Raw genomic sequence first — 19,869 nt, 5'->3', positions numbered from 1 at the left:
ACGTGTCTCTGGTGTCCCCAGGAGGTGGCTGGCAGCACTGGCCCTTGACAGCTCCTGATTTATTCCAGGAGGGAATACACATTAATTTTTAATGGTGTGATTTAGTGAAGTCTCCAGGGGTGAGGGAGAAGGGGCTGGGTCGGATGCCAGGCTCTGTACTGCAGCCCATGTGACAGGTCCCTTTTGCCTCCACCACTGCTGCCTCAAGGACTGTGGCGGGCAGCTTCCCATCCTGCTGGACTCCTAGGGGCATGCTGGATTTGGGTGATTCAGCACCCCCAGCCCTGGCTGCACTTGCTCGAGGTCTCGTCTGACCCTGGAGCAGGGAGGGAGAGCTGCTGGTGCCAAGTTCTGGGGTCACAGCACAGGTGGAAAAGGGATGTGGGGCTTGGGCAGCACAGTGACAGATGACGTAATACGCTGTGGTTATGACTGATCCCAGCACCTCTTGGGAGCATCTCAACCCTCTCCTGAGTGGTGGGATCTGCCCTTAAGCACCTCTTTCTTTCCCCCTTACTCTGCTTCTAGAAGTTGATCTTCTAAGCCCATCCCCAGCCCTCTGCTGCTCATGCTGACCCAAACAAATTTCCCCTGGAGCCCGCCCTCCCTGCTTGCTTCCCCTCCGTCATGCAAAGTGAGTCACTCCCAGGCACCAGGAATCATTCATGTCATTTCCCCCTTTGCCGCAAAGTCATTAATGCGAGTGGAATAATTTGTTGCATAACGGAGAGGATCAGCGGGAGCACTGCTCTGGCAAGCAATTACTGGTCCTGGCCACCACTGCCCTGGGAGAGGGCAGCTTGATGGGATCCTGCTGGTTCCTCGGCTGCCCCATGCTGGCAGCAATGGGGTCGGATCCCTAGGGCATTTTTCCAAAACCCATCAAGTCCTGACTGAAACCCAGCCTGGGGGGATGGACCCGTTTGTCATGGCCTTGGTGTCTGCTCACCCTCACACAGATCCTCCGAAAGGCGCGTGTTCCAACTCCCCCACAGTGACACAGGCAAGAAGTGTCCCCTGCATTGATCAGGGTGTGTATTGTTGCACCCTTCATTCTGGCCACATCCCTGCCTCCTACCCAGTCCAGCTCCTCTGAGCTCCCCAAGCTGAGTCACAAGTGCTTCCCACCAGCAGCCAAATCCCTCCTGGCTTCTTGCTCCAGAACTGGGGACCCCAAAGCGTTCTGGCAGAGGTGCAGGCAGCTCTGGAACTGCTTCCAGTGAGTTCCCAGCTGGCTGGTTTTGGTGTAAACCCAAACACAGCTGGCGGTCTCTCCTGGGGACCTTGCAGCCTCCCAAGTAGAGGGTTGGCTGGAGGGGGCACTTGCCACCCCACCAGCTAAGGGGTGTCGGTGCTGACAGCATGTGCTTGAGTGATGCTCGCTGTGATTGTGGTAGACCCAGTGTCTCCCCTGCATGTCGAGTGGGAGAAGGGCAAGGAAGAGTGCTTTAGGTGATAAGAGGCATTGTGGAGGCTGCTCCCCCTTCCCAGGGTTAATTTCCTTCTATCCGATGCTTGGCCAGGCATTAATTTAAAGATGCTGTAATGGGAGAGGGAGAGCGTAAGAGGATTGGGCTGAGGGCAGGAGGATTTAATGAAGGGAAGGGATGTGGCTGGGGCTGGGGCCTGCACAGGGTCTGATGGTGCAGGATGGGCAGGAAGTGCCGTGCACTGCTCAAGACCGAGCCACCGTGACGTGTCCCAAGTGCCACTGTGGTGGTACCCGTGGTACCCTCCCACCCCTGGGAGTGAACATGGGAGTGAAGCTTTTTCCCTCCTCAGGGAGAGCTGCTGGCGGCTGGGTGGGGACGGGGCTGTGAGCTGCTTGTTTGCAGCGTGGCCGTGCTGCACGTTCCACCCCTGTTTGTTTGCGTGAGACACCAGGCACAAGTTTCAAACCCAAGCCTGGAGCAACCCAGCAGAAGGGCATCGTGCCTGGCTAGGGAGAGTAGGGGGGAAGGAGCAGGCAGAACCCCTTTGGGGTGCCATGTCCCAGCTGGGACTTTGTCCCCTTGCCTCAGCTGGGCAGCAAGCCCCTCGGTGCAGGGGGCTGCCCTGAAGCAGAAGGGGGAAGAAGGAGATGGTGTCTAATATTTCAAAGTGACCCACTGAAAACCTGCTGTTCCTTGGGGCTGCTCGTCCCCCAGCATCCCCGGAAGGGGCTGGGATCGGGGCCACCCCAGCCCAGTGTAAACTGGAGGGAGAGGCTCTTTTGGGACCACACCCATGGAGGCAAAGGAGCCTTTCCCCCTCCTCCATCCCTCACAGACTCAAGAGCCCCACCTCTGCCGTGGACCACAGTGCCGGGACAGGGACGCGGGTCCCAAGGGATTGTGGTGTCCCTCCAGCCCCGCACCGTCCTGTGCCTCCCTCAGCACTGTTTGTTTTCTCAGCCTGCCCTGCTGTAATTACAACCCGCTGTCACTCTCTGGATAATACATCTTCTCTTTTATCACTGCTTAATTAAATAACTGTGGGGAAGTGAGGGGCTGGTAACCCCTCGTTTGCTGGGATGAACAACCCAGTGGCACTGAGGAGGTCTCGCGGGGCTGGCAGAGGAGCTGGATGGGAATGGCTGTGCCCCGGGCTGGGCAACGTGGCTGAACGTGGGGTACCTGCATGCCCTTGGGAGGGATGAGGTGCTGATTTGTTGTTCATGGGCACAGGACTCTGGCACAGATGTTTTCAGGCCAACCCTGAGGAAGTGCCCTGGATGTGACCACTGACACCCTGTGTGTAATTCTCCCCTCAGCTTGGAGCCTTGCCCGCTGCCAGGCTGGGAAGAGTGTGCTGCTAGGCCAGCCACCTCTGCCCACAATTAGTTGGTGCTAATGAGTGCCCCTGGCAGGTGCTGCCAGGTCAGTGATCTCTGGCTGAGCATCTGCCAGGCTATCCCCCTGTGGGACCAGACACATGGGTCCCACTCCCTGCTTGGCAGAGCGTCCTTGGGTGTGCTGTTGCTCTTCAACACGGACATGGCTCCCTCTGCTCTCTCTCCATCCCTTCCCTCATCCCTCTGCTGTTTCTCTGCCTTTGCACCTTCCCCTGGAGGCTGGTCCCGGTTTGGGCACTGCCAGTGGTCCACCTCCAGGTGCTGCCCCTGTGTCTTTCTGCTCTGGGTGCTCTCCCCATCACAGCCACCCCACAAGTTGCTGTAGCAGTGGAAATGGAGTCTGCTATGACATCCTCAGGAGCAGGATATGGCCCTGTTTAAAAACATGTGGGCTGGGGTGGTAGGAGTACTCCCCTGGGCACTGCTCATCCTGCTATGATGGGTCGGGGATGAGATAGATGTACAACATGTCTGACTGGGGTAGACTGGGAAATGTCCCCCACTGTGAACAGCGCTGGGTGTCGGAACCCTGGCTTGGAAATGATCTGTCTGGAGATGGAGCAGTTTTAGAGGCACTCTGGGATTTTGTGGCAGGATGTTGTGGGAAGAGGAGTTCCATGACGACGTAGGGGTTGTGTACAGATGTGGGAGCATGGGATGACCTGCTGGCTCAGGGTAGCTCTCCTGGTGTGCTGCCCAACCTCACAGCCTGTCCTCCTGCCTGCCCTGGATTTGCAGCTCCAGACTTGACTGGCACAGATTAAAGCCTGGGGCCATCTCTCATCTTGGCTAACCTGGGTCCCTCCTGCCCCCAGCCCAGAACGCGGGGGAGGTTTGGAGGTAATCCTTGCAGACGAGATGCTGCTGGCTAGTTATAGCAGAACCTCTCACTTTGTGGGAACCACGGCAAATTGTCCCTCGAGGCCTGGCAGCAATGGTACAAATCTTCCGCTAATTAGACTTGAAAGTCCTCCCGTGAGCTCAGACACAGGATAGATATTTGATTATTAACATATTTATTTCTGCGTCTCTCAGCAGGTCTTGCACTGGGAGGCTGTACTCTCCCTCCATAATTGCCAGGCACATTTATTCCTATCAAGAGTGCCTGGGGGCTCCAGGGAGGGGGGGCTGTTCAGCTCTGTGTGCTCATTTTTGGGATTGTCTCATTAAGGTGTGTAGAAGACAACTTGCTGATGCTGAGAAGGTCTTAGGCAGGAGCAAGGCCCCCAGGCTCTGCCTTGTGCCTTCCACCACCCCTCTTCCACATGGGATGCTCCTGACCCTCCTGGCCAAGTGGGAACCCAGGGATATCTCCCGAGCACAGTGGGTCCAGGCACTGGGTAGGCAGAGGAGGGATGAGGATGACCCAGTGGTGCGGAGCGGGTGCTGGGCGCCACAGCCCAACACAAAGCTGCCGGCCATGGCACCTCCAGGGAGAGCATCCCTCCCTCCAGTGGAGGCAGACAAACTGCAATGGAAACACTGCCTCTGAAACAACCGAAAATAGCTCTCCTGTCCCCAAAATGTCAGTTTAAAAGGCAGTCTGTGGGGGCCCCCCTGGGCTGCCAGTGGGTTGAGCGGGTGCCCTGGAGATGCTGAGTGGGCAGCCCTGCTGGCCCATGGGGCAGAGAGCGCAGCAGGGTGGAGGGCTGAGCCATCACCCAGGGAACAAGTGGAGAGAGGGTCAGTGCTGCATGGGGGGCCATTAGCCCAGCCATGGGGATGTGCAGTGTCTTGGCTTGAGGCTGGAGAAAGGTGCAGGTGAGCTGTGGACAGTTGGAAAGGCAGCACTGACCACTGAAAGGCAATGTCTGCCCTTCCCTGAGCCCCCCAGGTCCACCCAGCCACCCATCCAGGGGCTTCAGGCCAGTGCTGGGGTGTGATTGGCATGGGGGCTCCATGGGCTTGGTGAGGAGCCATGGGTCAGGACCTCAGTCCCATCTCCAGCACCACTTTGCTCTCCCTCCCTGCCTTGTTGCCATGTTTCCCTGAGCTGAGGGCACGCGCCTCGTTGCAGTGCTGGAGTTATTAATAGCAGCAAACACTCTCGGTGCCTTCAAGCCAAGTCCATTTTGGGGGAGATTCCTGCCATTTGAAGTATGTTTCCCCTCCGGGCGTCTTATCTCCCTCTCCCAGCTGTGCAGCCAGTGTGTGCCGGAGCCTCTGGATAAGCGCTGGTGCTAATAGCCCGTGTCACTCGGCGCGGCAGCATCCGCCTGGGTGACAGAGGGTGTCCCGCTCCCTGGCCCACAGGCAGCCCCGGGCTGCCTGAACACGTGGGAGCCGAGGTCGTGTCCCAGCCTGCTCCCACTGTGCTTCCTCCTGTCACCCTGCAGAATCAGATCTGTTGGTGGCCAAGAGAGTGCTGATTGCAAGGAAATGAGCCTAGTGCCACCTCCCACTTGCTGGAGCCCAACCTATGTGTGATTGTGAGGAGCTCATTTCATTTGTCACTGTCCCTGTGGCTTGGTGTTGGGGTGGTGAGGGTGGCAAGGCTGGAGAGATGCTGAGGACCATGTCCTCTCCTGGAGCAGACTTGGGGGCAGGGCTGGCAGCGCTTGTGACCAGGCTGAGATTTTTCCCAGCCTCTCAATTCAGGAGACCCTGGTGAGGCTTGGAGTGGGCACTGGAACAGGGCTGGGGATGGAAATCCTTGCTGATTTTCATGGGGTGCCATGGGCATGGAGCAAGGTCAGCATCTGAGGAGCAGAAAGATTCGGTTTGGGATAAGGAGATGCCGTGTCTGTGCTGTGCCCCAGTGCGAGCTGTGCACCCCCATACAGCAAGGTGCCCACTTGTAAAGACCATGCTCTTTGGAGGTGCTGGGGGCTGTGCTGCCTCACTGCCTGATATATCCTGATAAATGCCCCAACATTGCTGTGCTTTTCAGACACAACAAGCTCTGAAATGCCCCCAGATGGTCCAGGCAGGTTATGGTTCTACTTGCTTACAGCTGCAGTCTCGATGTGTCAGCCCTATAACCAGGGCTGGGTTCAGCTCCTGGCTGCTTTCCCTTCCCTGTGCGTCTGTTTCCCTGCAGCTGTTGGTGCAGTTCTTAGCCTTCCCATTGCAGGACATGGAGACACTCGGGGTGCACGCCAGGAGCCAGGGTGGGGGTTGATGAAGCCGTTCCCCCAACTTTGTCCCCTCCTACCCGCCGCTTCTATCCTGTTCATGGGGTCAATGAATTATTCATGCCCTGGCGGGCGCGGGTGTGTCTGTGGCCGCCTGTGTGATGCCAAGGGGGCTGACATGCCGCCGAGCACAGAGAGCTTTTCTGTGTAAATACCTAAAATATTTAGCAGAACTGACGAAAAAAATTCAGCTTGGGAGCAGTCAGTGTCTCAGGGCAACCTGGATGTCTGGGGGCCATCATGGGGGTTCTGGGGGTGATGGACACACCAGGGTGGTCCCTGGGGGGCTCTGACCTTCATCTTGGCCTGACATGCACCACCCAAATTGGTGGTGGAGTTTGTGTCCATTTGTCTGTCCAACCACACATTCGTTGGGTCTTTCTGCTTGTGTCTGCCATCAGATGGTGGGGGTGCCTCATCCTTTCCCTGCATTGCAGAGGTGCTTTGGCATGTGCTTGTCCCTAGCGTGGTGCCACAGGCTGCTGCCCCATCACCTGCTGCCTGCCAGCTGCTGGCAGGTGGGTGCTGCAGGACCAGTGCACAGCGCTGGGCTGGGTTCTTTCCCTGGCAGCGCCTTCCTGAGCAGACAGATCACGTCACATGCATTTTTTAGCAAGATCCACCAGCTGAGAACGAGCTGAGCTGTCGTCGCGTGTTTGTGATCAAAGCCAGACATGCCCTGGCAGCCCCGGGGAAAGTGGCCCTGCTTGCCATTCCTCTCCATCACATGGCCAATTTACTGGGCACAGCAGCCTGGGGATCCAGCAGTGTCACAGGTTGCAAGTGTGTTGCCCCTGCATTCCTGAATATACCAGGATGACCAGTGCCCTCCTGCCTGCTGGGGTTCAATGATTCCTGACCCGAACAGCTAAGGATGGGTGCAGTTATGATGCAGAGCTGTTGATGGCATTATGCTTCATGCACAGTCCTACATCCCAAAAATTGCACCTTCTGCTGGGAGTCAGAGTGAGCTGGGTTTGCTGGCAGCAAAGATTGGGGTAGGAAAGGATTTGTGCTTGTCCTGGGATGTGTTTTAGGCCAGGTTCACAAGGGAGCAAGCAGATGTAAGGGATGCAGGGAGCTGTGGCCAGCTCTGGATGGGAAAGCACATGGAGCCAGCTGGCTGTGACATGGCAGGGCTGCCCTTCGAGGCAGCCTGGGCTGCTGGCAGCTTTTCCTTGGCCTTCACAAGCTCGTGCTTTCATGGACGTGCCTTGGCAAGGTGGGAGCTGTGTGCTGGCCCATGATCTGTACATCCCAGGGCCAAGCCGCAGGGTGTGTGGCCAAAGACAGGAGGGGCTCACGGTTAGAGCACACAGCTCCTCCCAGGCCGTGTGCCCTGCTCCGAACCTTCCTCCGCCTCCTTGCTGGATTTGCTCCTGCCCCCCTCGCCTGCCCGGTGGTGGGGCGGCGGCTGCCTGCGGTGGGTGCCTGCGGTGGGTGCCTGCGGTGTGCCCGCAGCACGGCTGTTTTGTGTTTCCCTCTGCAAGCACAGCAGAGCCCTCGGGCTGCACTTCGTTGTGACAGCACATCCCATGTCAGACCCGCTGCAAATCCTGACTACTAATAGCTATGCAAATTACCTCATTAGCTGCCTTATTTATTTTCTCTGGCATCACGTTTTCAGCACTTCCCCCAGACCCGGAGGCTGCGGTTTCCCCGGGCTGGGAGGAGGCAGGAGCAGAGCAACAGCACGCGGGGCTGGCTGGGCTGAGCCTTCCTCTGCTGGTGGCAGCGGTGCTGGGATCCCACGGAGCCACCCGCGCCCGATGTGGCGTGTCTGGAACCAGAAGCTCATGGCTCCTGAAGTGATCCCTGCCGCCTGCTTCTCCCTCATCGTGTCCTGGCTCTGGGGTGAGTCCTGCTGAGCTCTCCCTCGAGCCAGGACCTGCTCTTTCCCTGCCAAACAGCTGTGGGTCTGGCATTGCTGGGATATGTATGCCCTCCATCCCAAAAAAAGGGTGAGTTTGAATTATTTAGATAGAGAATAGAGCATTTGCTCAGTCGCTGTGGGCTTGAGTGGTGGGTTGAGGCTTGGCACAGGGTCGCAGGATGTCCTGCATCCTTCCCACTTTGATTGTCCTTCCTTGGTAATGGAAATTTTCCTCCTTCCCTTCCTGATTGCCCTTTCCCATTACTGGAAATGTGCCTCCCACCCTGACAGCCCTTCCTCCCTGAGATAAATGTTGGCATCTGCTTTCTGCCAGCCACGGGATGACTCCAGAGAGCCCAGAGATGCCCTGGCCAAGGTGGCCCTTGGCTGGGGCCCTGCTCTGGTTCTCTCCCTGGGGGGGGGGGGCGGTGTAGCCCAGGCTGAAATACTTTGAAGCCCAGGCACCATCCAGGGCTGGCACAGGCAGGAACAGCCTCCGACCACCAACCCAGCATGGTGCCCCTTGGTGATGTGCACATCACAGGGCATCCCTACCCGTGCTGAACGTGCCTGCAAGGACTGCTCGTTCCTGGCTGCATTTTCTAGGGGTGTGTATGTGCCCACGACACCTGTGACAGCGAGTCAGACTTTGCATGGACACCAGGGGACCCACATATTGGTGTGATGACTGGTATAAAGACCTTGATTCAGCCACTCCATGGGCTTGTCACCACCATGCTGAGCTGCCTGCAAGCATTGTGTCTTCTCCCCCCACACTCTTCTGTTTATCTTTTATTTCCCCCCTTCTCTTGGCGGCTGTGCTAATGAATATTTCATGGCCAGGAAGCAGCGTGAATTCCCCCGGCAGCTCCCTGCATTCCCTCGGCAGGTACCAGCCCGGTAATCGGTGCTTTAGGAAGGATGTATCTGCCAGGAAGCCATCTCGGGAGGAGAGGACCTGGGTAGGGAAGGAAGCAATGGCTCTGGTGTGGGCAGCTGTGTCGTGTCCCCCTCCTCGGCGGTGCTGTCACTGTCCCTTCAGCCTCCAAGGGACTGCCAGCGGACCGTGGCGGCCGCACGGCCTTTACGGTTCCCGTGCATCCTCTCACAGGCGTGCAGGGCCACGCTCCAACACAACAGCACGTGTCCCCTCCTGTCCCCCGTGTGCCATCAGCTGCCACAGCCGTCTGAACGAGCCGTGTCCCCGGCTCACCTCCCGTGGCTCCGCCGCTCTGCTGCGCTGTACCGGGGCTCCTCTCAGCGTCAGGCAGCGGCACCGCGGCCGCACGGAGCGTGGGGCACGGAGCGTGGGCAGTCCGTGTCCCCACCCAGGGCATCACAGGCGCGTCTCATGGCCTGTACTGCCTGTCCCGGCTCCTGTGCCTCCAAGCTGGAGGTGTCCCGGCACAGTCCGCAGGCAGGCATGGGACTGGGGCAGGGAAGTGCGGGACAATGTTGGTCTTCAGTCTCTGAATTTGCCCTTTATCCCCTACAGCGGGGAGCTGGGCTGGTCCCCAGCGCAGGCTCGGCATTAGGAGGTGCGGGCAGTATCTCCCTTTGCCAGGGTCTAATGGGGGGAGCATGAGCTGGAGACAGAGCCTGGAGCTATAGTCTTCCTCCTTCCCATTGCTGCAGCTCCAGCAATGGCATGTCCCCTTTGGGGGCCCAGCAGGTGCTCTGGGGGCACAGGTATCTTTTTGGAAGATGATGTCCTTTGCCCCACAGTGAGGCACTGTGGGGATTGGAGTTCACCTGGGGCTGCAGCTGGGGGAGGGGCTGGGGAACCACTGGCCTCCTTAAGCAGGGAGCAGGTCTGGGAGAACCACAGGCTGGGCTGTCGGGCAGGAGGCTGGTAGGATGTACCCTGCAGTGGCACCCGTGGTGGATGTGACCCAGGTGGGGTCTTTAGCAAGAAAAGTTGTGTAAGGGTGGGCTCAACAGCTGCCTTGTGGCTTGCTTTTGATTTGTGCTGAATTCCTGCTCGGCTTCCCAGAGAGGAGCAGGGTCGGTGATCAGGATGGCCAACATCTGCTGCTCCGGAAAGGGACAGGAAATCCCCTGTCCCGCATGACCGTCACGACCAGGGTGCACAGGATGGCACTTGCATGTCTCACCCGCCCGGGACATGCTGGGATGGAGCAACTTTCCCTGTCAGATGGAAACTGGCTTCCAAGGAGCTGGATATTGGGGTTTGGGATGGATCTGCAAACTTTTGTTTGCTGTCACGTACTGTGGGCTCTGGCACCCTCCTGTGGCTGTTCTGTCACCTGTCCTGTATCCCGCGGGCCTTTGGGATGCGGCAGCTGCCTTGGTCTGAGCTGTGCTGGCTGGTCCCCGTGGACATGCTGCGGAGCTGCTCCTCTCCCCCAGCATTGGGGACGGTGTGCATTTGCAGGATCTGGCCTTGCATCACACAGCTCACGGGACCTGGTCACTGCAAGAAACTGTCCCAATGTGTGTTGTTGGGTTGAGCCAGGAGCAGAGCTCCTGGATACTTTGGGGTATCTGAGGGTCCTAAACCCCAGACCTGTCACTGGAAAGTGGCAGGAGTGGACTGGGAACTGCTGGCTACCCAAATTTCTGAACTTTCAGGTGGGGGGCAAGTGGTTCACAGGGGTAGATTCAGTCAAGGTGTTGCATTCACAGATTATCTCTACATCTGTGTCTCTGACTGCTGAGCTGCCCACTCTGCCTCAGCTGGCCTGGATTGTCCCCTTCCCCTTGTGACGTCGATGTCCCTTGCAGCCTTTCCCTGGCCTGGGGCTTTGTGGATGCGAGTCCCTGCTGTGCTGTGTGTTGTGCCTTTTTTAGGATCTCTCCAAACCTGGCTCAGCAATGCAGTGACCAGTGCAGCATCCCTTGCTGCTGGTGCCCCCCATACTGGGACATTGTCATACCGTGGTGTGGAGACACTCTGTTGGGCAGCTGCTCCCCTTTTGCAGGGTCATAGCCTGTGTAAGACGGGGGGGCTTGGTTTGGAGGGAATGACCCTTCTTTTGGGGAGCAAGGGGTGAGGTTCCCTATGCCAACCACAGTACAGGGTTGGTGGGAGGTGGTGGTGCTCTTGCCCCTTCCCTTAGGGCTCCTTCTTGAGGTATTAGTAGGGACTGGACAGTCTGGCTGTTCCTGGCTGTATCATGGCTCCACCCTCTTTTCCATCCCCCAGGGAGTAGAAGCTGTAATTTCCATCAGGTCCCTTTTTGTACACTTCCTTCCCTATTAATAAGAGATGAAATTTATGAGATTATAGAGCCTGGATGGATTCAGAACTGATAGAATCCTGCTGCTGTGGGGTGTGAATGCACTGTAGAGATGGAATACACCTGGGAAAATGGGACTTGGGGAAGGGATGTTGTCTTGAGTGTGCACAGACCATCTCAGGCTGGCTCTGGGAGCAGGGAAATCCCACTGCCACCACACTCCAGTCTGTCTTCTGGCTCTGGCATACTGTGTAAGTTAGCAGACCGCTGACAGGCTGAGTTTTGGACTGAGGAGCTCTTAGCCTGGGTGGTCTCGGAGTCTGACTCCTCTTCCTCTTATCCTTGCACCCATCCTTGTCTCCTCCCCGGTGTGGAGCCAGCAGAAGTGGATGCCTGGAGATGCAAGACACTTGCAGGGCTGAAGGACTGATGCCCAGGGATGCAGGATGCTCATAACTCTTGATAGTAGGAGTGGATGGCTGATGTCCAGGGATGCAGGATGCTCTCGGTGCCGGCTTCCCTCCGGAAGGAGCATCCTTGCCTGCTCTTGGAGAGAGGCGGCCCTGGGATGCAGCGGTGCCTCATTGGTCAGCGGGACCTGTGGAGTCTGCGGGTTGCCATACCAACCTGCCTCCGGTTCCCGGCCAGCCGGGGCGTGAATTGCCGGGTCGAGCTGATGCCAAGGGGCGGATCAGGAGTCAGGGGCAACCCGAGGCTCTGCCAGCCAGGGAGACGTCCATCCGCCTCTGCCGGAGAACTGGCTGGCACCACCGGGCTCCCCGGCACCCCGCATCACCCCGACGTTGCTCCCCGCCGCTCCCCGCAACTTTGCGGCACGGAGGGGGCCGGCGGGCGGGCACGGCCCGGGGGGGCGAACCCAGACACGCCGCTCCCTCTCAGCGGTCAGCTTTCGTGAGCCTGAGCCCCGGGAGAGGCATCGCCGCCTAACCTTCTGTCCCAGTGCCCACCTGCACCGGAGCATCCCCGCGCAAAACTTCCCGCTGCCCGCCGCCGGGGAGCGGGGCCGGCGGCTGCCGCGCTGCCGGGCGCTGCCGCTGCCCGCTCCGCCGGGCTGGACCGGGCGCCGATGCCCGCAGGCTCGCTCCGGGCAGAAAGGTTCAGTCCTCCACCGGGCATCGCCCGCTGCTCGGAGGAGCTGGGGGGCTGTTTGGCAGCCGGGAGGGAGTGCGGCTGGGTCCCTCCCCAGCGCTGGGAGCTGGAGCCATGAGCCACTGCCAGCAGCGCTGCAAGAGGCAGCTGGGCCGGGTGATCCGCTTCTTCTACCAGTTTGTCACCGGGACTCTCTCCCAAGGTAGGTGCCGCCCTGGGGGACACGGGATCTCTGTTATGTGAGAGGGGGTGTTTGTCGGGTGATCTCTGTGGGGTCATTTGGGGAGGGGAGAAATGCTGTTTAGGTGCTGAGTGCTTCAGCCTCTGGCAGAGGGGTTGTACTGAGCTCCGTGTGGAGCAGAGCTGAAGACGGTTCCAGGAGGCAACAAAAGCCCCTGAAGGCCCCCTGTGGCCCTGGGGTGAGGGGAACGTTTTGTTTGGGGAGGGGACTGATGCAAAGTCGAGCATGAAAGAACTGCAGCTGGTCTGACTGTTCCCTGACATGTCAAGGAATCTGACTCCTCTGGGGCTGGAGCTGTGCCCTCCATCTAGCTGGGCAAAGAAGTCCTGGGTGTGCCCCATGAGCCAGGGCACGGACACGCCCTGGTGCCTACATCTACCGTGCTTTTGTCCTGGGATGCTTGGTCCTGGGGACAGAGCTGCATGCTGTGTGCTCGTGGCAGGACCCCTCACCCCTGTGCCTGGTCCTTGCACTGCCCTGCCAGCTGCCCAGAACCCCCTCCTCTGGGTGTGAACCCAGAACCACCTCCTAAACCCAGTGGGCATATCTTGTGGAGGTCATCATGCACCTGTGTATGCTGGGACTCTGGGTGCCCTACTCCTGCCCCTGTCCCTGTGTCCCTGTGCAGGGACAAAGTTGCCATCCCCATGGCCTTGCCCTGCAGAGGACCACTGGGCTGCCCCTCTGGGCCCCGACAGTGCTGGGAAGTGATTCACTGTACCATGAGTGCAGGGAAAGCCTTGTTAGGCCAATGTGGCAGCATCACGCCTCGGAGCAGGGCTGGGACTTGCACTGCTTTTGCCAGGAACCAGCCTGCCTGGGAAACCCCTCCCAGGTTCTGTCCCTTCCTTGCATGGGGAAACCCCTGGGTGTCCGCAGCCTGTGCCTATCCTTGGGGCCAGAGAAATGCAGGGATAGCATGGAGATGCACTTGGCACAGCCCTGGAGGCTGCGATGTGGGAACAATATTTGACCTGTGAGCCATGCCCAGCTGGCATGCTACCTTCCTGCCCACAGGGACATGAGCCCTGGGATGGAGGCTCCTGGTCAAAGCAGGGGACAGTCCCCCCAAGCCCAGCAGCATGCCCGGCTCTAGAGCCTGGGTGTGCCGCAAGCAGTGCCAGGTCCATCCCCGCTAGTTGGCTCCATTGGGTACCAGCCAACTTGCCCAGAGTGGAGGGGGCAGAGGATGAGTCAGCTGAGTCCAGCCCAGGGCATGAGGGGCAGAGCTGCAGGTGATGGAGCAAAGAGGGAATGGGACCTCAGGATGCTCCCGAACCCCACCACCTGCAAGGATGTCCTGCAGGTCCTTCTCCCAGTGTCCTGGGCTTTCCAGCTGGGTGCTATGGCATTGTTGCTGTAGCAGGTGTCCCCTGGGACTGGGTCTCTGGAGTGGCCATGTGTGGTGCTGAGCAGGACCAAGGGCTTTCCCTACAGCCCTGCTGGGTGTGCAGGGGATTGGGATGGGCACAGAGGGCATGGCTGGCTGTGGGGCTCTGACTACCCTCACCCTCTTCTTGGTGTTCTCCCAAGCTCTGGGACAAGTCAAAGTGGGGTGAAACCCAAAGCTGGGCAGCTCTGAGTTGGGTGTGGGATGTGGGGCTTGCACAGCCTTCTCCCCTCTGCAGCATCCCCTCTTCCCCAGCTGCTGCTCCAGTCCTTGGGTCACCAAGATACTGACCCAACTCCAGCTGTTATCCTACCCCATCATTCCCTTTTGGGGGGCAGTGACCCTCTGCCCTTCCTGCACAGGTGAAGGAGGTCCCATGGAGCTCACTGTAGAAGGCACTGGGTGCCTGACCGGGTGGGCCCGGGGTAAGGGGTCCCCTGGCTGGGTGCCCTGGGGAGCCGGCCAAGGACGGGTCGCCAGAGGGGAAAGAGAAATGACTCAATCAATTAACCAGATTAAAACTGTGACTTCACCTCCCAAAAATAGCATTTCACCAATATTTTAATGTGCTTATTAATAATCTGCTCGCGCTCTGATTAGCAGCAAGGTAATAAGGGATTGGCTTTAACCTAAATTTAACTCTCCCTAATGGATGATGGCCCCGAGAACCAAAAAAAAGGAGAAATTCCTATCCATCAGGCTGGCCCCCCAGCAGGTCAGGAGCACCCAAGGGATCTGGGCAGCAGCTGCCCAGCTGTGCCGAGGGACCATCACCTCATTGTGGCCCAGCAGGTCCTATGGCACATTTTGTGGAGGTAGTGCCCTAACACCCTGCAGCACTGGGTGAAGAGCACTTTAGGGGTAGCTCTCATGGAGGGCAGGGGTGGCTCTCATGGAGGGCAGAGCCTGGCCACAGTCAAGATGCATGGTCCCCTCCTGAAGAGACAGGTCCCTTGACGATGGATGATTGCCCTTCTCCGTCCCCATCTGCTCCATCCTGCAGCTGGGGGCAGTTCCCCCTCCCCAGCTGCTGGTGGTGCTGGGAGGATGGAGACAGGGACCTGCTACCTGATGGCTCTGGGTGTTGCCCCATGTGTGCCTGTGGCATGCTGTGTGCATGGAGCTGCTTTTTGGGGAAGAAACCCCACTCCATGGCTTATTTATACACCACCCAGCAGGTGGCTGGCGGGAGGTTTAAATTTAGCTGTGTCGCAGGGCTGTGCTGCTGGCAACACCTGAGAGCCAGGGCGGGGGTGGCTGGGTGGGTATAACTTCATGGCTGTTATTGTTACAGCCCAAAGTAGGACAGGTGGCATGGACTCAGTGCCAGCCTGGGCTGCCTGTCCTGGCATAGCTGGTCCTGGGGCAATGTTAAGGGCCTGCTGCTCTCTCCAGTGCTGAGCCATGGGCACTTTGCCATCCTGTCCTGTGTCACCTGTGGATCCTCAGAGCAGCTGATCTTGGGGGAGAGAGAAGGGAGGGAGGGAGAGACGGATCTGGATGCTTGGATTCTGCTCCCTGAAAGGGGCACAGCTGGGGCAGCGCTGTACTCCTCACCCACACCCGGCTGGCCACATTCCCTGGACGTGGGTGCAGGGTAGAGATGGGACATCTTGTATGCAAAGAGGGTTTGGGATGACACACTTGGGTCCAGCATGTTCCTCAGCCATATATCCCATGGGGCAGCAGATAGGGCCAAGTGCTGTGAAGTGACCAGAAGTGTCTCAGGCATAGGTGCAGCTAATCCCACGTGGTTTGGGATCTGTGAGTGAGTGCGCCCAAACCCACTGTGGTACTGTCTAAATGCACCCAGCGTCACAGAGCAGGAATCAGGCTGACTCCAGGCTGGGAAAAACAGATGCTGAACGCAGACATCCCTGGGGAGGTGCTGTTGTGGGACACAGAGAATGAGATGCCAGTGCCTCTCTGCCAGACCCAGCTCTCCAGGATGGCAGAACTGCAAAGACACCTTCCTTCAAGGCCCCGTGTCTGGAGCAAGGACGGACACAGGCATCAGCAGAGATCCTGGCAGCATCATTCCCTAGGGAGCCCCGTTTCCAGGACTCCCAGCTTCACCTGTGGTGTGGCAGCAAGGGGCTGAGCCCTGAGGATCCCAAGGTCATCAGGGAACTCAGAGCAGCCCTTGGGCTGTGGTGATGCCTTGCTGGCCCCATGGCACTGAGACACAGCCACACGTGTAACGAGCCCCGTCTGTTCTCTGCCCCCTGCTTCCTTCTCCTGGCTGATGGTGCCACTCTCCCCCCGGGCCAGGAGGGTTATTTTTAACTGTTTGCCATGTGCTGTCTGAGCACAATTAAGGTAATTGGTTTGGGAGCCTGGTTCTCACACAACGCTCCCAATTACCTGCCTGCCTGCCCGTGCGGCCCCCCGCCTCCCTGCCCGCGGTGGCCGGCTCCTCTGGCAGGGGGACTGCCGGGACAGGGCTGCCCCAGATAGCACGGCGGGGCTGGGTTGGGGGCGCGAGCGGACACAGGGGATGGAGCCATGGAGAGGACATCCCTGCACAACGACAGCCTGCTCTATGCCTCCCTGATTGCCATCCTCCTCCTCATCTCCTATTGGTTCACCACTCGCTGCTTCAAAATCATCAGCGGCATTGAAGGTACGGGGCTGGGGACATGGGGGGACAGGGTGGCCCGCCCCGTCCGCTTCCACAAAACAAGTGGTGAGGCGAGCCACTTTGGTGTGGGAGAGGTGGACTGGGGACTCCCTCTCTGCCTCTCTGAGAGACCTCCATCTCCTCCTCAGCCACTTCATTTGTTCCTCCTGGCCCTGGTCCTGCTCTGCTGTGTGTGAGAGCAGCCGGTGGCAGCCCCGGCGCTGAGCTGTGGCTCAGGGCTCTATCCAGGGCTGCTCCGGGGTCCACCATGCTGCCTGTGTCTAGGTACTGCTGCCCCTTGCTGTGAGATGGGGATGCAGATGGACTCTCTGGAGCCTCCCGCTCTTGTAGGGTGGCCAGGGCTCATGCTTGGGCCTCAATCTGCATTTTGAGGCTCTGGGTCCCTTTGGGCGTGACCCACATCTTTGGTCCTCAGCCGGTGTGCTGGGGAGCTCTGGGATGTGGTGGGGGTCCCAGTTTCCCCGGTGAAGGGTCTCTCCAAGCCCCGCTGCAGTGGGATGTGAGTGCCGGAGGTTTGCAGGGTGACACTCCAAGGCAAGGAGCAGGGCAGGAGGGGTGAAACTGGCATCATGAGTCCGGGGACGTGCAGAGCCTCTCCTGCCCGGGGTGTGCATTGCTCCATCCATCCGTGAGACTTCTCTCTGCACAGCTCAGCCAGGGCCTTGAGGATCTTCGCACAGCATGGCCAAACGCTGACTGGCTGCAGGGGCAAGGAGCACCCCTGGGAGCAATGCCCCTCACTGGGACAGGGGGCAAAGCCCTGCCCCACGCTTCTGGTGGGGTGTGTATGCTTTTGAGCATCCCCTGCAGGCAGCTGCGGGTCTGGCTCCATTGGTGAAGTCCCACGTGTGGTCCCTTGTGTCTCCTCCATCCTGGGGGCAGCTCCAGATGGAGTAACATCCCGGGGACCTTGGTGAGGTGAAGGGGTGGTCCTTTGTCACACCTAGCTCATCTGGGGCTGCCCTTGGTCAGAGGGAATATGCTCTGGGAATATGCTCTGGGGAGTTTGGTGGTCCTGGGAGCTGGGCACAGTGTGTCACAGTGGGACACGGGACCAGTGCCGGGTGCCTGTGCTGGTCCTGGTGGGATTCTGTCTCATGCTGGCAGCAAACAGTGGAGGGTTTTATTAATGTCTCCAGCATGGAAATATGTAATCCTGACATGGTGGCCAGCGGGAGAATTATCACTGCTCCGCTGGGGAGGACAGCTGGCACGGGAGAGGCACAGGGGCAGGTGGGGAAGCTCCATGACTGACCTGCCACTGTGCCCTTCAGCCCCAGCATCCCACAATGCTGCCAGAGACACATGAGGGGCTGATGATAGCCCGTTCACATGGGCTCAGCAGGTTCCCTTTGCAGAGAAGCTGCCCTAAACCCTCTGGATCAGGCTGGAAGGGCTCATCTTCCTCTATGTTTGGCCAAAATTAGGCTGCAAAAATAGACTCATGGCCTGCAGGACAGGCATCGGCACTGGAAGCAGCTGGAGGCTTGAGGAGAGGATGGGTTGTAACTGGGGCTCAGCAGGAAAAGTGGCTTTAGAAATGCAGTTGACATCAGTGGGAAACTTCCTGCAGGAGTGCAACAGGTCTGTGCCACCCCAGCCCGGAGGGATTGACTCGAGGGCAAAACTGGGAGGCAGACACATGAAATCTAGTCTCAGTGCCTGAAAACTCACCTCTTTCCAAGGAAAGGAAATGCCAGGTCTGAAAACTTTCAGCCTGAGGAATGTTTCCTGAGGGAAGACTTTCAGCTCTTTCCCCAGGAGGCCTCTGATGCATCTCTGTCATCTTCTGCTGGTGTTAGAACAACCTTGGGAGTGTGCCCCAGGTGGGCAGGAGATGCTGAGCCTGGTGGCACGGAGCCACTAGATAGCCAGGCTATGCCACGACCTGGGACTGACACACCAGCCCTCTCCATCCCCTGCCAGGGGACCAACCTGCAGCCTACTGGGCCAGTAATGGGGTTTCCTGGGAGACTGGTGTGGGGCAGACCTGCTGGGACCTCTTGCTGGGGGTCTGCTCAATAGCCTGGACATGGCCACCCCGCTGTAGCTGTGTCAGCTGGCCTTGCTCCCGGGGGGAACTGGGAAGGGTGGGGGGCAGCAGTGGCATGGGGGCAGCCCTGCTCCCTGCTTACCACACTCGTGCTGGAGTTAGGACTGATCTTGCATCGTGTACCATGTGGGAATTATCCACCTGGAGATGGGCAGTGCCGGAGGCATCCCTGGGGGAAGACCACAAGGGGTGCTGACCCCTGGTGATAGGCAGTGACCACAGGCACCTGGATCCCCGGTGGTCCCTGTGGCTTGTGATCAAACAGCCAGGCAAGGGCTGGAGTGCTGTTCAAAAAGAGCAGGAGAACTCAGTTTAGCCCCATTGGCTGTATGTGGATGTGTGCTCGAGCCACATGGATGCCAGGGTCACCCTCTGTTTCCAGCTGCTCTGTGACCTTGGCTGGGCTCCTAGCCCCTGCATCTCCTCCTCTCCTGCTCATTGCTGCACCACTTGGGGGTCTGGCAGGGTCTTGGGCATCCTGCATCACAGCCTCTGCTCCCAGCCTGTTCTCCCAGACCTGCTCCCCATCTTCCCTTGGTGTTCCTAGCAAAACAGGTGGAGCCATCTGCCTGCTTGGAAATGGAGCAGTTGGAGTTGTTGCCCCAGACACTCTCCAGGAGGGAGATGTTGAGGTGTTCAGCCACGTTGGTCCCCGTGGGGCAGACACATGTCTGGGGCACAGAGGACAAACCTGAGTCATCCCCATCCTGGATGTTTTGCCAGTGCCCAGCGTCCTGCCCCTCCCTGTGTCCCCCCCTGGGAACCGAGTGCCTTTTAATATCTGTGGCCCGTTTCCTTAGCAACTGCATTAAGCAAATCGATGGAGGTGGTGTCATTGGAATGGGAGGGCATGCCTTCTTTTCCCCCCCGACCCCCCCATCCTCACCACCCCCCACGCCTCCCTCCACTTGGCCTCTCTCCACTCTTACTCGCAGGCACGGCCCTGCTCTGCCTGGGCTCTCGGCCGTGGCTCCCTGAGCCTCCCGCCACAGCCCCGCGCTGACCCCTCACTCGCCCATGGCTGATGGCGGGTGCCCCTGAGTAGGGGGTGGCAGCTGAACCCCCACCACAGGCGGGTGTCCCTGGGATGCGGGTCTGGCGGCTGATGTGCTGGGGTGAGGGGGCTCAAGGGCTGTGGTGGGGAGGGGTGGGGAGTGAGGGGCCATGAGACACCCCCACCATGAACCTGGAAGGCCTTGAGATGATTGCAGTGCTGGTGGTCCTGGTCCTCTTCGTCAAGGTGCTGGAGCAATTTGGCCTCTTCGAGCCTGTGTCCTTGGAAGGTAACGGGTGTGGGCGGTGCTGTCACCTCCAGGGACACGAGGGGCAGGTGGTGGGTGTCCAGAGCTGCCCCCGAGGATGCTCCAAGGCTGCTGCATCCATGAGAGAGTCCT

At 59.0% G+C, this 19,869-nt stretch overlaps 1 protein-coding gene across 7 annotated transcripts in view; it reads left to right on the top strand.

Moving 5' to 3' along the window:
* The window catches only part of KCNIP2 (potassium voltage-gated channel interacting protein 2), a 44,124-nt gene that overhangs the window by 7,787 nt on the left and 16,468 nt on the right, over positions 1-19,869 (top strand). Inside the window, exon 1 of one of the 7 annotated variants that reach the window (XM_019293895.3) lies at positions 12,002-12,352. The exons of 4 other annotated variants lie outside the window; for them this stretch is intronic. In XM_019293895.3, the coding sequence (XP_019149440.1) occupies positions 12,265-12,352 (88 nt within the window). In that variant the 5' untranslated portion in view covers positions 12,002-12,264. Of the gene's footprint in view, positions 1-12,001; positions 12,353-15,310; positions 16,405-19,640; positions 19,759-19,869 lie in introns of those variants that run through there. 2 more of the 7 variants (XM_019293893.3, XM_010409790.4) reach the window with 2 other exon arrangements.

This window comes from Corvus cornix, chromosome 6 (assembly GCF_000738735.6).
Source record: "Corvus cornix cornix isolate S_Up_H32 chromosome 6, ASM73873v5, whole genome shotgun sequence".
Taxonomy (NCBI): Eukaryota; Metazoa; Chordata; class Aves; order Passeriformes; family Corvidae; genus Corvus; species Corvus cornix.
The sequence above is the reverse complement of the archived record's forward strand: the minus strand, read 5'-3'. Positions and strand labels throughout refer to the sequence as shown.